Source organism: Heliconius melpomene, chromosome 11, assembly GCF_056956725.1.
Source record: "Heliconius melpomene rosina isolate 202511_hmr_F chromosome 11, ASM5695672v1, whole genome shotgun sequence".
In the NCBI taxonomy this organism is placed as follows: Eukaryota; Metazoa; Arthropoda; class Insecta; order Lepidoptera; family Nymphalidae; genus Heliconius; species Heliconius melpomene.
The window spans coordinates 9,550,037-9,564,350 of record NC_140399.1 but is presented as its reverse complement, the minus strand read 5'-3'; the positions used below and the strand labels follow the sequence as shown (position 1 = coordinate 9,564,350).

The 14,314-nt window shown below is 32.8% G+C and overlaps 2 protein-coding genes across 3 annotated transcripts; both read right to left on the bottom strand.

Moving 5' to 3' along the window:
* Positions 1-1,623: 1,623 nt before the first annotated feature.
* Positions 1,624-6,045, bottom strand: LOC146534799 (seminal metalloprotease 1-like). 2 transcript variants are annotated; one of them, XM_085193066.1, is made up of 7 exons: positions 5,840-6,031; positions 4,957-5,236; positions 4,488-4,700; positions 3,652-3,761; positions 3,193-3,406; positions 2,781-2,917; positions 1,624-2,258 (listed from the first exon to the last, which is right to left on the bottom strand). In XM_085193066.1, exons 2-7 carry the CDS (start codon positions 5,072-5,074, stop codon positions 2,049-2,051), a joined length of 1,002 nt encoding a protein of 333 aa, XP_085049192.1. In that variant the 5' UTR covers positions 5,075-5,236; positions 5,840-6,031; the 3' UTR covers positions 1,624-2,048. The 2 variants fall into 2 exon arrangements, with proteins under 2 accessions (XP_085049192.1, XP_085049194.1); XM_085193068.1 differs by lacking the exon at positions 4,957-5,236 and having other exon boundaries at positions 5,840-6,045.
* Positions 6,046-7,687: 1,642 nt separating this feature from the next.
* Positions 7,688-10,041, bottom strand: LOC146534798 (zinc metalloproteinase nas-4-like). Its single transcript, XM_085193163.1, has 5 exons — positions 9,837-10,041; positions 9,373-9,482; positions 8,752-8,962; positions 8,396-8,532; positions 7,688-7,872 (listed from the first exon to the last, which is right to left on the bottom strand). The coding sequence occupies exons 1-5, from the start codon at positions 10,021-10,023 to the stop codon at positions 7,690-7,692; spliced, it is 828 nt and encodes a 275-aa protein (XP_085049289.1). The 5' UTR covers positions 10,024-10,041; the 3' UTR covers positions 7,688-7,689.
* Between the last annotated feature and the right edge of the window lie 4,273 nt (positions 10,042-14,314).

The window sequence follows — 14,314 nt, the reverse complement described above, 5'->3', positions numbered from 1 at the left end:
TTGAATGATTTCTTTTGTTGTGTAGCTATTTACTATTAGGCCCGGGCAAGATCACGGTTCAAGGTTATATTTGACTACCGGACGCGCGCCGCTTCGCCTGCTTATTTGCACCGTTAGGGCTTATAATATTTGGGAATTAAAATAAACCATAAAACACATGTTCAATGAAATATTTTTAAGTGTAAATTTCAAATTTGATAAAAATCGGTGGCGATTTAAAGATTTTTCCATACAAAATTTCAACCCCTTATTTGCACCCTCAGGGGGAGAATTCTAGAAAAAGATGAAACACGTGTTCAATTAAATATTTTTAAGAGTCTAAATTTCAAATTTAATAAAAATTAGTGGCGATTTAAGAATTTTCCCATACAAACTTTCCACCCCTTATTTGCACCCTCAGGGGGAGAATTCTAGAAAAAGATGAAATACGTGTTCAATTACATATTTTTAAGAGTCTAAATTTCAAATTTTATAAAAATTAGTGGCGATTTAAGAATTTTCCCATACAAACTTTCAACCCCTTATTTGCACCTTCTGAGTCTGAATTTTAAATTTTATAAGAATCGGTGCCGATTTAATTTTTTTACCATATAAACTTTCAACCCCTATTTCACCCCTTTAAGGTAAAAAAATTTCAAAATCCCTTCTTAGTGGATGTCCAGATTACAAAAGTTAACATCTGTCCAAATTTCAAGTTTCTACGCACAGCGGTTACGGCTGTGCGTGCGTCTTACCTCAGTCAGTGAGGACAAGTCCTTTTATACAGAGTGTCCCAGGAGTCAGCGATAAAACGAAAACAGGTGATAGACCAAGTCGTGACAGTTATGAGAAAAATATAAAAAAAAATCTGTGTCATGTATTTTTCATATTATATTGATTTAAAAAAATATCGGAAAAACCGACAGCCTGTGATGATTTTTCAAGTCCTAAGACTACAAATATTACTCTTTTTTCATTTTTTTTCTGTAATATAATCATGAGTAACCCTTCTATGAATTACAGTTTAAGATTGAAATATACCTGCATCGGTTTTCAATAAAATGCTGTGTTTTTGCCAAACATTAAATTCAAAGTATTTACTACACCCAACTTTAACCGACTGTACTATAAAAAAAATGTACTACATTGTTCTTGCAAGTAACTTTAAAAGTTGGCGCATTTAATCTGAATTCCCAAATGGTACAATACTTGCTGGATTACTTCTTTGTTAAAGAGAGAGAAAAATCGAAATACACGATAATCGGGATGGCGTTCAGCGTTTTGGTATCTTTTCCGATACATTCTAGCTGCAGCATTAGCATTACATAACCACTCTCCATGAATGAAATGCATATTGGCAATGTATCAAAGACCGAGTACATGGCCTGCGAGATCGTGGACTCGAGCACTATCCTTATAGGTCCTGGGTCAGCCCCTTAGGACTTCAGTACCTATCCGTTTAACCCCCATGTATGTTAGTCGATTTTCAATTGTTCGGCAGATATTTGGGAATTTGTGATTTTTTGGAAATAATCGGATTCTTGAAGAAAATTGGCAAATACGTAGGAATTTGGTATAATGCAATATTTCAAATATATCGGCTTATAAATCTTGGAAATAACAAGGAAATAAAAATAATTTTGTTTTAAGCAATTTTATTTCTAAAACGTTCATGGGCTGTAGCGAAAAACAATTACTGGTTATTTCAGATTCAATTTTAAAAACGACTATTATTAGTATACAATAATGTCTGAAAGTTTCATTGTTATTCTAATTACGAGAAGTGACTACAATTATTATTATTTTTTACCATATTTACATAAGTATTTGCACTTTTTACCGGTGTACTAAGACCAATCAATTTTTACTAAATACAAATATTTTGATATAGCACAGGAGAAAATTGGCCAATGCACTTGAATGAGGATCAATTAATATTAATCACTAATAGAAAATTTTACAAGTAATTTTGTTGTACCTTCTATTTTGAGAACTACTAAAATTAAAGCTTTATTAAATAACAAAGCTGTCGTGTCATATCTATATACTATCATATACTATCTTTTTATCTATATAGCGTTATCAGCCGAAAATCTAATACTACTACTACTATTATTTTCTCCAGTCACAATGACTGGAGTAATCTCTCCTGGTTCAGGAGTACTTGGTCGTTTGACGCCATCACGTTTCCACGCTCCAGGGCAGTTGTAGAGTCTTCTTAGTCTTAGCCAATCGTTGTCAGTAACTCGATCAGTCTGCCCCATAGTTCCAACGAAAGGCTAGTGGTAATGTAAATATATAATTATGTAGTTAAACTTTTAAGGAATAATGATGATAATACGTTATATGATGAACTTTTCATGACTTCAAAATGACTCACAGTGATATAATAGACAGATTTATTCATTTTGCTTCAAGCATTATGGCGCTCGTAGTAGGGAAGGCAGAGGGATCCTAGCAACCCAGTGTCAATAGACACCTTCTTCATTAAGATAATTCCGATTGAAAATTTCCGCCGAATTCTAGAGGCAATGCGTGTTTACCGTGGCGGAACTCAACGCCACACTTTGCTTCGTCACCAGAGCGAAGAAATAAAAACATTACATATTTTATTTCTTCGAGTGGAAATCGAACCCACAATCTGTCTCACTTACAGTCGCACGCTTGTGTCTCTTATGCACCACGACTGACCTCAATACCTACCAATATTTCATTGCGCCCTAACATTAATTAAATACTTCATAATGTCTGTATTTTTAAAATAAACTTTTTCACTCTTATAAAAATATATATCGTTTTACCTTAAGAGGTACAATGGTAGGTTGTCCATTTTTGCTAAAAGCGTGAGAGCTGTAGTGCATGCAGCTGGTGTACTCATAGGGTAGGCCAAGATTGCTCACGATATCCTTGCGGAAATTATTGAAATTATGGGCCTTGCCTATAGAAAACAACAATATATATATCTTAAATAAATATATATATCTATATCTTATATATATATCTCAATATATATATCTTAAATAGTTTTTGAAACATAGATACATACATAGCTTCACGCTTTATTCCTTGCGGGGCTCTCTATATACCTATTTAATGATATATATATATATATATTGTTCTAGCACATAATAACAAAAATAAAAAATATATTTTAAGCTTATACCGTCTACTTATGGCGATATAATGTAAGAGATTTCAAAAATTACGTCTTACCATCTTGAATATTTTGAAATTCGATGCGAACATAGTCATCTCTATTATAAGTGGAATGCATGTGCCAAAAACCGAGGATATGAAACCACTCGTGGACGATCGCGGTGGTCTTAAGACATCCTTGACCAGGCTCGCCACGACAAAAATTTATTATGTGCGGACCACGATAAGTGCGCAAACAGCCGACAGCTGTGTGGCATCCTTCAGAATTTGCCTATTATAAAATAAAATACTTTTAAATATGATGTTTTTTTAAATAAAGTAATCTTTTTTACTGAAATCTGCACATTTTGCAGAAAATGTTCCTCGAGATAATAAAAAAAACATGTTCCAGCTTTTACAAAATAAAAAAAGACTGCTCTATGTGATGATCATTTTTATCGGTGTATTTTTTGGAATAATGAAATAATGCACAATTTAAACCCACAAATATTACAAAAAAAATCAACAATGACTTACAGTAATTAAGGCATAGGGAAACTCGTTACCCTTCCGAGGACGGAATTTCACGCACGAATTACGCTCGATCAATCTCATAGCATCCCTGATGGCCAACCTTTGCTTTGAACCTAAAAAAATATCTACTATTTTTATTATCACATTTATAATAAACTAGCGGCCTGACAGCGGCTTCGCCCGCTTGAACTACATGATTATTCATTTAATAAACAGAATTGACTGACAGTCATATGTGGTGATGTCACTAACTAATTTAGAAACAGCCTTAAATGCAATGTAATGTTATTGATTTGAGTAAGGATTTATAATATTCTTTGTAAAATAACTGTAATGATTGCATATTACAAAAATACCTAAATCGAATCGAATAATTCAATATCGAAATCGAATTCAAAATAATGAAATGAATCGAATCGAAAATATTTAATTGAGAACCTCCTCCTTGTTTCATCATCATTTCCAGAGAGATGGCCAATTGTGATTTAAAAAAAGTTTTTTAAGTTGAAATCACTCGAATTTTTTGTGTGTTTAGTATCTTGAAGTTGATTTTTCAAAGTTTAATTATAAATAAAAAAATCTATCGTAATTTATAAGTTTTTTTTAACAACGCTGAATAAAGACTATGGCCAACTACCCTGGACTTATCCTATATAAACGTGATTAATCCAGTTAAATAGTTTCATTTTAAATGTGTTATAATCACGAAATTTAAAGATGTAATATTATTATATTTAGGTCATAATTATATTTCGAAAAATTTTAATATATTTTTTTAATATTAATAATGTTCTCTTTCAAATTAATTTTCAAATTTTAACAATAAACAACTGACTTACTGAATTCATGTTTTTTAAATTCGAATACAACAACGTTTCCAGGCCATGTTTCGTTAGGCCAAATGTTAGCATTTCTGCCAGTCGCGTAGTCCGTAACTAAGGCTTCTATTTGCCCGTCGTCTAATAAAATGTCGCCTTGGAACTTGCCACTGTTCTCCCATACATTGCCTGTGACATTTGATAGCATGCGAGATTCTACACGGTGACCGTTGTCTGTAAATTCAACAAGTGTTTTGAAAAATGTTCTATATAAAGAATAATAAATGTATACATTTATTTAATATATACATTTAATTTTTCTACCGAATCATTTTTCTTTTGTATTACATAAGGCAAATTGTTTTGTTGTACATTATTTTTAATGTACTACTTATACGGCTTATTAAACTACTAGGAGTCAATATGAATATGTCAATTGTATGAGGAATTATTTTTTTATATTTATTCTAATCAATTTTATCAAACCAACCTTCACGGCTTTTTTCCAAGTGTTGTCTATAGGCATCAGTTTCCTCCCTCGTCTTGACAACAGGTGGATATCCCACGGTTAGCTCCACCAAACAAAGCAGCAAACCAAATCGCAACATTTTGAAGTTTATACAGAAAGTAATTACTCTCAATATATAGGTAATATTAGAAATATCTTGATAATTAAATTAATTTGTCAAAAAATATAAGAAACAAAAATCCCCACGGCATAAATTCAAAAAAAAAAAGAACAAGTCTCGAGGTAGCGTGGAAGAATCAAACTGAAATTAAAAACTAATATTAAAGTCTACGAATCCTTGGATCATTTCAAACTTATTTTGTAGTTCTTATTTTGTAATTCAACCCTACACTACCTAAATCCTACACCAATTAAAGAAAGCTTATATATATTATGATACTTATTAAATGTATATTTAAAAAATATTACTGCGGCATTGTTTTGGGTAAGTAATTGCACTTTGTTAAGAAATGTCCTAAAACATATTATTATTGTCATGCAAAAATGACCTCCCTCGTAACTTGTACGCCACGGTCTCCTCGTACCTCAATTGTACCGGAGAAACATATGCGAAGAGGACAACAAAGGGATATATGCCAAAGGATGTGGGCTCAATCCGTCGACCAAACTTTTGGAATGTTATCCTAGATTATTTGTTGCAAAGGCTAGATCTAGGTTAGGCATTGGCGTGGCATTAGTGTTTGCGGATCACTCTACACAAGTAATGGAGAAAAAAGATAACACCATGTTATAAATGCTGCTAACGGAGAAGACTAAATACGACTCTCCTAGATAGTATTTTGGGATCTATCAACTTGGTCGAAGAGATCAAACTCCTCGGTCTAGTAATTGATCGCAAACTCACCTTTGAATCGCACGTGGCTGTCCAATGTAAAAAAAGCAAACGAGGGTGACGTGGGGTCTAAATCCAGAAGTCACTAGAACGATCTACGTGGCAGTTAGCAGAAGTGGGCTCATTCAACTGACATGCAGATGATCCGAGACCGGTTAAATACGCCTCAGTGAGGCTTTATTCAAAAGAAAATATAATAATTGAATATTTATCGTCATCAAAACATTGTTTTACGATCTCTGTTATGAAAACGTGAAACATTTCGGTCACGGTTTTCTATATCCCTGTCAATGAGATTAGACTTTCTATGATATACATTTACATATGAATTATAACTAAGATGGATTAATAATATTACACTGGAGTATTTCTTTTTATAAACAGCAATGAACGACGTTAAATATGAAGTTTTATTTAAGTTACATTATTCTGGTTTCCAAACAACCTATGTTGATATAAATAACATGTGTAATAAGTATTGTTTATTAATATAGTTTATTACATTGGTTTCTTTTCAGCCATTTACGTGTGTTGATCCATAGACCAGATGGCAATTTATTGTAGCATAAATATATCTAACGATAATTACACATTATCACGTGCAGTTATTATTTACATTAGTTAGGGGAATTGTGCTTAAGATGACATACTTTTTGTTTGAAGACAAATATTTCAAATAAATAAAGTCATCTGATAACAGCATATTGCGTATACTATTATATATTTCATAATCAACGAAATTATTTTAGTTTCAGAACAATCATCTTTCAAACATTATAAAAACAAACAAAAATCGCACTTAGGTCGACCAGTGTAAGACGACATATCTACAGGGTAAAATGACATACTTAGTATGTGGCATAAAAACGCCATCATTATATGTCGAGCATAGTTCACAAATAAGTAGTTTCTTCTTTGCTGAGGGGCTTTTATATAGTATTAAGGCCAGATTCATACATGTTGCAAATTTTATGAGGTGGGATTCCGTTATCAGTCACTTCCTTTTCCAAAAGGGAAATAAGCTTCGTCACTTGCGGCTATTGAATGCCCTTGCTCTAGCAGCCTTATCCATGTCTTCTTGTGACCAATATATATTCGTTTGTAATTGCCAGGCATTTTGTAGGTAAAGCAAAAAAATATATCGATTCTATTTATAAGGGTAAGATAGTATGCCATCTTATACTCACGTTATGTATGTCATCTTACCCAATACATATATGAATTTAATTTTAACCGTTGTGACAAAAGTTTATAGGTTAGGATGCGCTTTTAGCGTAAGTTGTGTCATATAATAATCCTATTTTACATTTATAATTAGTTCAAATAGAAAATCTTTATCTTACATGTCTTTTCACCATCAAGCAAAAGTGAAAGAAAAATTTGTTGCAATTGAAATTAACGAAAACATAAATTACTTGCCCATCTGCATTCATTTGCACCCATACTGAATTTAAGCACTAGCTGCATCTACAGACACTCTCTAAAACGTCACAAGATCGCACTTAGCGCTAATAGTTTCATCAATATTGGTAGTGTGTCATCTTATCATAGTATGCCATCTTGAGCACAATTCCCCTATAACTAACACTTTTAAGGCTCGATTTAAAAGACTGTGCATGAGTGTTACTTTTTCAAAATGTAGCTTCGTTATGGTTCAGGAGTTCAGGATGGTTTCAAGTCTATTTCCTTATAAACTACAAAATCTTTAGTCATATCTCTTTATCTACATATGAGAGGAAGATGTTGAGTTGTACTGAATAAAATTATTGAACAATCTGAAATTGACTTTCGTTTATTTTCTTTTATTATTTTATTAACAAATAAAAATAAAAAAACTATAGTCATACACTACACTTTTTTAATTATATAGCGTTATCAGCCAAAATGACTGGAGAAATCTCTTCTGGCTCAGGAGCACTTGCTTGTTCATCTAAATATTTGACACCATCACGGTTCCACGCTCTAGGGCAGTTGTAGTGTCTTCTTAGCCTTAGCCAGTCGTTTTTAGTAACTTCTTTCCTCTGTCCCATAGTTCCGACGAAAGACTATTGGCAATATAAATATTTGTTAATATACAAGTATAATTATAAAATGTTACTTTTAAGGAATAAAAATGATTATATGATGGACTTTTCATGAGTCCAAAATGACGCATAATGGGTGACATAAAAGACAGATTTAATTCTTTTTTGGCTCCACCCTGTGTCTCGCTTGTAGGGGCAGAGGGAACCTGGGAACCTAGTGTCAAGATACTCTGTTTCCATTGTGTTAATTAAGTTCCCCACTTTACACCGAATTCTGGAGGTATTGTGTATTTAGTAGCGGAACTCAACTCCACAGTTTGCTTCGTCATCAGAGCGAGGAAAAGAAAACATTAAATATTTCATTTTTTCAAGAGGAAATCGAACCCACAACCTGTCGCATTTATAATTGCAAGTTTGTACCTCTGCACCTGACTGGCGTCAATACCTACCAATATTTCGTTTCGCCGTAACTTGAATTAGATACTTCATAATGTCTGTATTTTTTAAATAAACTTTTTCACGCTTATAAAAATTATCTTCTTACCTTTAGAGGTACAATGGTAGGTTGTCCATTTTTGCTAAAAGCGTGAGAGCTGTAATGCATGCAGCTGGTGTACTCATAGGGTAGACCAAGATTGCTCACCATATTATTTCCGTATTTATTAAAATTATTGGCTGCTCCTATAAAAAACCAACGAATAAAATATCTTAAATAAAGACACAATTCATAAGGCTATGCCAACTAAATATTTCTTGAAATATGATTTAAATGATTTTTATAATATACTCGTAATGTTACAATATTGTAGAAATACTATTTATACGAAAATGCATGCACGTTTATGCATGCACGTAAATGCATGCACGATACAGTAAGAGATTTCAAAAATTACGTCTTACCATTTTGAATATTTTGCGATTCTATGCGAACAAAGTCATCTCTATTATGAGTGGACTGCATGTGGAAAAAGCCGAGGACATGAAGCCATTCGTGGACTATGACGGTTCTCTGAAGACATCCTTGACCAGGGTTGCTCCGTGCCAAATTTAATGTGTGCGCACCACGATTGCCCGTAAAGCCGACAGATGCGTAGCATCCGTTAGATCGTCCCTATTATAAAATATTTTAAAAATATGATGTTTTCAAAATAAAGTAATCCAAGTCTTTTAATAAGTGATACTATGTAAAGAAGAAGTAATGATTGTAGGTTTAGATAATATTATTCAGAAGTATGTTTGCCTAGTCTGATTCTGTGGTGCTTGTGGGTGCACTGGGTGGTATCTACGAAATTGGGTGTAAAACTCTGCTTTCACCCTACAGGCTGTTTTGAAGATAGGAGAAAAATGCTATCCTCAAAAAGTTAGTCCACAAAAAATATGCTGTATGTTAAGGCTTAAAAAAACACTTTTTGCTATGTGCCAAGGTCTTCTTTGTCAGCATATTTTTTAGGGACAGTAATTAAATAATGCATAATTTTAATCTACAATCCTCACATAAAAGTATGTTATACTGTGACTTACAGTAATTAAAACATAGTTAGACTCTCTACCCCTGCGACGACGGAACCTCACGCAGGAATTGCGTTCGATCAAACTGATAGCATCCGTAATGGCTGCACGTTGCTGTGGATCTAAAAAATATACATAATAAATTTATTATAAATAACATTTAACACGACTGGGCTCATTTATATTGCCTCCAGACTTCGGAGGAAAATGTGGAACAAAATAACTCATGTGCTTACTCAAAATGGATTCATTATATCAATATTATTATGGCTATAAATTTATTTTCAAAATAAAATTAAAAGCCTAATTTAATTTCTCACTATTTCACAATTAAAAAGAACTTTTCTACTACTACTTTTTTACTATTATTTTCTCCATTTATAATTAATTTCGAATTTCAGGAAAAACAATCAAAGATGCAATATATATTATATCTAAGTCATACATAAATATCACTATGAATTAAAAAAACTTACTGAATTCATTTCTTCCAAATTCGTATACAACAACATTGTGAGGCCATTTAGTGTTAGGCCAAATGAAAGCATTTCTTCCTTTCGCGTAGTCGGTAACTAAGCCTTCTATTTGCCAGTCGTCTAATAAAATGTCGCCTTCGAACTTGCCACTGTTCTCCCATACATTGCCTTTGGCATTTGATAGCATGCGAGAATCTAGACGGTAGCCGTTGTCTGTAAATTTTTAAAATGTTTTATATTAATAGTAATGATAAAATACCTTTATTTATTCCACAGAATAAATATTCTTTTGTAGATAACAAAAGGTAAATTATTTTTAATATACTAATTATTCAGTATGTGTAATATACTATTATAATGATAGTAGTATATTAGCACAGACGCCCTCTGCTTCTTATGCCCTGCGGTCTTCTTCATTTTGTGATGTTGATTGTCTAACGGTCATCAAAGAACCTCGAAACATGACCAGTCCACCTCCATTTAATACATTAAACCAAGTTCAAAGCCAGTTTTACTCTGGTTATCTTTCGAATTTCTGTATTTCTTACTCTATCTTGTTGTATCATATTTAGACAGAATCACCTTATTCTTCATCTGTAGCGTTTTTGCTGATATATGTACGTACTATTTAAACTAAAAACACACTCTACTATGGCGTTTATTACACATATTTACTTTCTTTATAAGTTTCCTTACATAAACGTTCATTTGGTGCACCATTGACGTAGTTGTATCTTTTTGAGGAAAAAGAAACTAATATACCAATGTGTGAAGAAATAAAAGTTTTTACAAAATTTGCGTCTTCTACAATCCTATCCTATATCTTATAAAACAAAGTCGCTTTTCGTGTCTGTCTGTTGTTTCTAACTCTTCTTCTTCTAAACCACCCAACGGATTTTGATGCGGTCTTCACCATTAAGTCGAGTGTTTTTCGTAGAAGGTTTATATATAGTTTATTATTTGTACATTCTTATGTAAATTAACATAAATACGATAAATGTGTATAAAGTCATACCCGTTGAGACACTTTCGCGCATGCGCTGCTCTAATGGTAAGTACTACATGAAAAAATGTACTGGAGTATTTTTCCTCTTAATAAGATCTACAAAAAAGTCCGCGAGAGCATATTCGTATTTTTTAAGAATAACGTGTAGTGATCATTTTTCTGTCTAAAAATAATAATTTCAATATATTTTTTATTGTGGGGGATATTTTTCCATAATGGTATTAATCCTTATCCTTTAAAATACTTTATTAAATTTGTACGTTAAACGAAGATAAAATTTGCTTTTTACAATATTTCGAAATTGCGAATAGTTTTACAGAAAAACGCATTTAATTGTTGACACATCCCGCCGTTGACACATCAGCTGTATGTTACTCAAGTTTCACTTATCCCTTACTCTCGGCATATAAATAAGTACATTAGTTACGTTGGCCATTTAATGTAGACCAAAACTGTCTTTTACTGTGTTTCATTTTAATAAGTACTTTAGAAGTTGTTACAATATCAAAAAAAATCCTTGCTGCGAAACGGCTCGCCACTCGCCATGCGTCCGCCGTGCCCGCTTGCCTTACACGTATCGGTTGTTCAGTGGTAGAATGCTCGCCTGCCACGCGGGCGGCCCGGGTTCGATTCCCGGCCCATGCATTCTATTTAATTTTTCTCACAGGCAGCCACGTCGTGCTTGCTTTTCATCAGGGACAGAATACCCTCTTCAGCATTGACCACAAGCTCGAAAAAAAACCCGCCTGCCTCTATAGCAACGAAGTGTTAGATGCGTTTGCACGTATTGGATAATTGGAGTTGAATGTATTATTTCAGCGCGATATATTTGGATTCATATTTTTTGTAGTAGTTATTAGTAGGTAGGTTTTGGTTTATAATTTCTTCCGTTTAAAAATAGTCATTTAAATATATTTTAATAAGTACTTGAAAAGATTAGTAGCACAGATTTAAAATTACCGTACCTACTAAAAAATCCTTGCTGTGTAAAACAATTGGAAAATCCTTATTGAAACTACGAAAATGCGGGTTGCATTAGGGTTTAATTAATTTTCACATTATCTTAAGTGCTTTGCAAACATACATTATATGAATAATCCAGTAGGTAAAGCGGGCGAAGCCGCAAGAGGGTCGCTAGTATAATATATAGCTACAATTTAATTACAATAAACATTATGAAAAATATATATATTTAATCTATAATATATTTTATCAAACCAACCTTCACGGCTTTGTTCCAAGTATTCTCTAAAGGCATCAATTTCCTCCCTCGTCTTGGCAACTGGGGGACTTCCCACTGTTAACTCCACCAAACACAACAGCAAACCGAAACGCAACATTTCGAAGTTTATCCAGAAGATATATGGACGTAATATATAGTTAATATCTGAAATATCAGATAAGTAAACTAAGTAGATTAGTTTGTTTTTTAGCTTAAAGAAAAGTTGCGGAAGATTATAATAGAGAAACATATGAGAAGAAGACACCAAAAGGGTGCGTTCAAAGCTCAATCGGTCGACCAAACTTTTGGAATGATATCCTAGAATCTTTCTTACAAAGGCTAGGTCGCAACGGAATATTCTGCCAGACATTTTTGGATACCGTTGCATTAGTACTTGTATCACTCTACTAGTAATGGAGGAGAAAGTTAACACCACGTAGAAACTTCGTAGCGCACAAGACAAATGCAATGCTGCTAACAAAGAAGGCTAAATACGATCCTTCTAGTTTGTTTATGTCGGGGGCCAATACCAACTTGATCGAAGAGATCAAACTCTTCGGTCTTTTTAGCGATCGCACACTTACCTTCGATTTTCGTAGCAAATATTTATAAGCAAGCGGCACGCGCAGCGAGGGTGAGGTGAAGGTAAAATACAGAAATCACTAGAACTATTTATATGGTAGTCGCGGAACCCATGATGATGTATGTAGCAAGTCTCATTCAACTGGCATGCAGATGAATCGAGACTGGTTAAATACGCTTTTGCGAGGATTGGCTCAAAAGAAATGATAATTGATTATTTATCGTCATCAAAACATTAGCACGATCTCTGTTATGCCCTCGTGAAACATTTCGGTCACGGTTTTCTCTATCTTTCTCAATGAGATTAGACTTTCTATGTTTTATATTTACATATGAATTATAACTTAAATAGACTAATGCTACTACATCTCCATTAGAGGATTAGACTTAATTTTTTTTTTTAACTTTTTTATTAGTACCATTTAACAATACATAAAGTTAAACTGTATCCTGCAAAACTCTTAGTGAGTTTGACTGCAGGAGCTCGAGTCTCTTTACATATAATTTAAATTAAAATTTAATTAATATTAAATTAAAATCAAATTAAGAAATATTTTCTATCAACTGTTCCAATTAAACAGATGACTAAAATACTCCTTAGGTTTAATTTTAAATTATTTTTTTTAAACTAGTACTCTATCTTCACTATAATAGAGTAGTAAAAAAATGTGGAAGCCTTCAATCACAACAACATTGACGATTTTTAATAAAACATTTAGGGTTATATAATAGACTAGCGGACGCGCGCAGCTTCGCTTGCTTATTTAGGGGGGAATTCTAATAAACCACGAAACATGTGTTCAATGAAATATTTTTAAGAGTCTAAATTTCAAATTTTATAATAATCGGTGGCATTTTAAAGATTTTTCCATACAAACTTTCAACCCCTTATTGGCACCCTTAGGGGATAAATTCTAAAAAATCGTTAAATAGGTGTTCAATTAAATATTTTTAAGAGTCTGAATTTACAATTTTATAAAAATCGGTGCATATTTAATTTTTTTTTCATACAAACTTTCAACCCCTATTTCGCCCCTTTAGAGTAAAAATATTTCAAAATCCCTTCTTAGTGGATGTCCAGATTACGAAAGTAAACCTCTGTCCAAATTCCACGTTTCTACCACCAGCGGTTACGGCTGTGCGTGCGTCTTACCTCAGTCAGTGAGGACAAGTCCTTTTATATATATAGATAACTACTTTTTAAAAAAAATTAAAAATCATTGTTTTGGGTTCTATTACGTTAATAAAGGTTCCCAATAACATTTCTTTTTAAATATCTTCCAAGTACAGACACCGACTCTCTTACAATTTTATTATAAGTATAGATAGAAAGATTATTTATTTATTTATCTGAATTGCGTTCTTGTTCTAATAAATTCTGCGCACTTACAGAGAGTAACTTGACGTCACTTATGAAATTTTACAATACATTTATTTACGTTATTGTAATTTCCAAACAATCTATGTTGATATAAATAAGATGTGTAATAAGTATTGTTTATTAATATACTAGCGGACGCGCGCAGCTTCTCTAGCTTATTTAGGGGTAAATTCTAATAAACCATGAAACATGTGTTCAATGAAATATTTTTAAGAGTATAAATTTCAAATTTTATAAAAATCGGTGACGATTTAAGAATTTTTCCATACAAACTTTCAACCACTTAT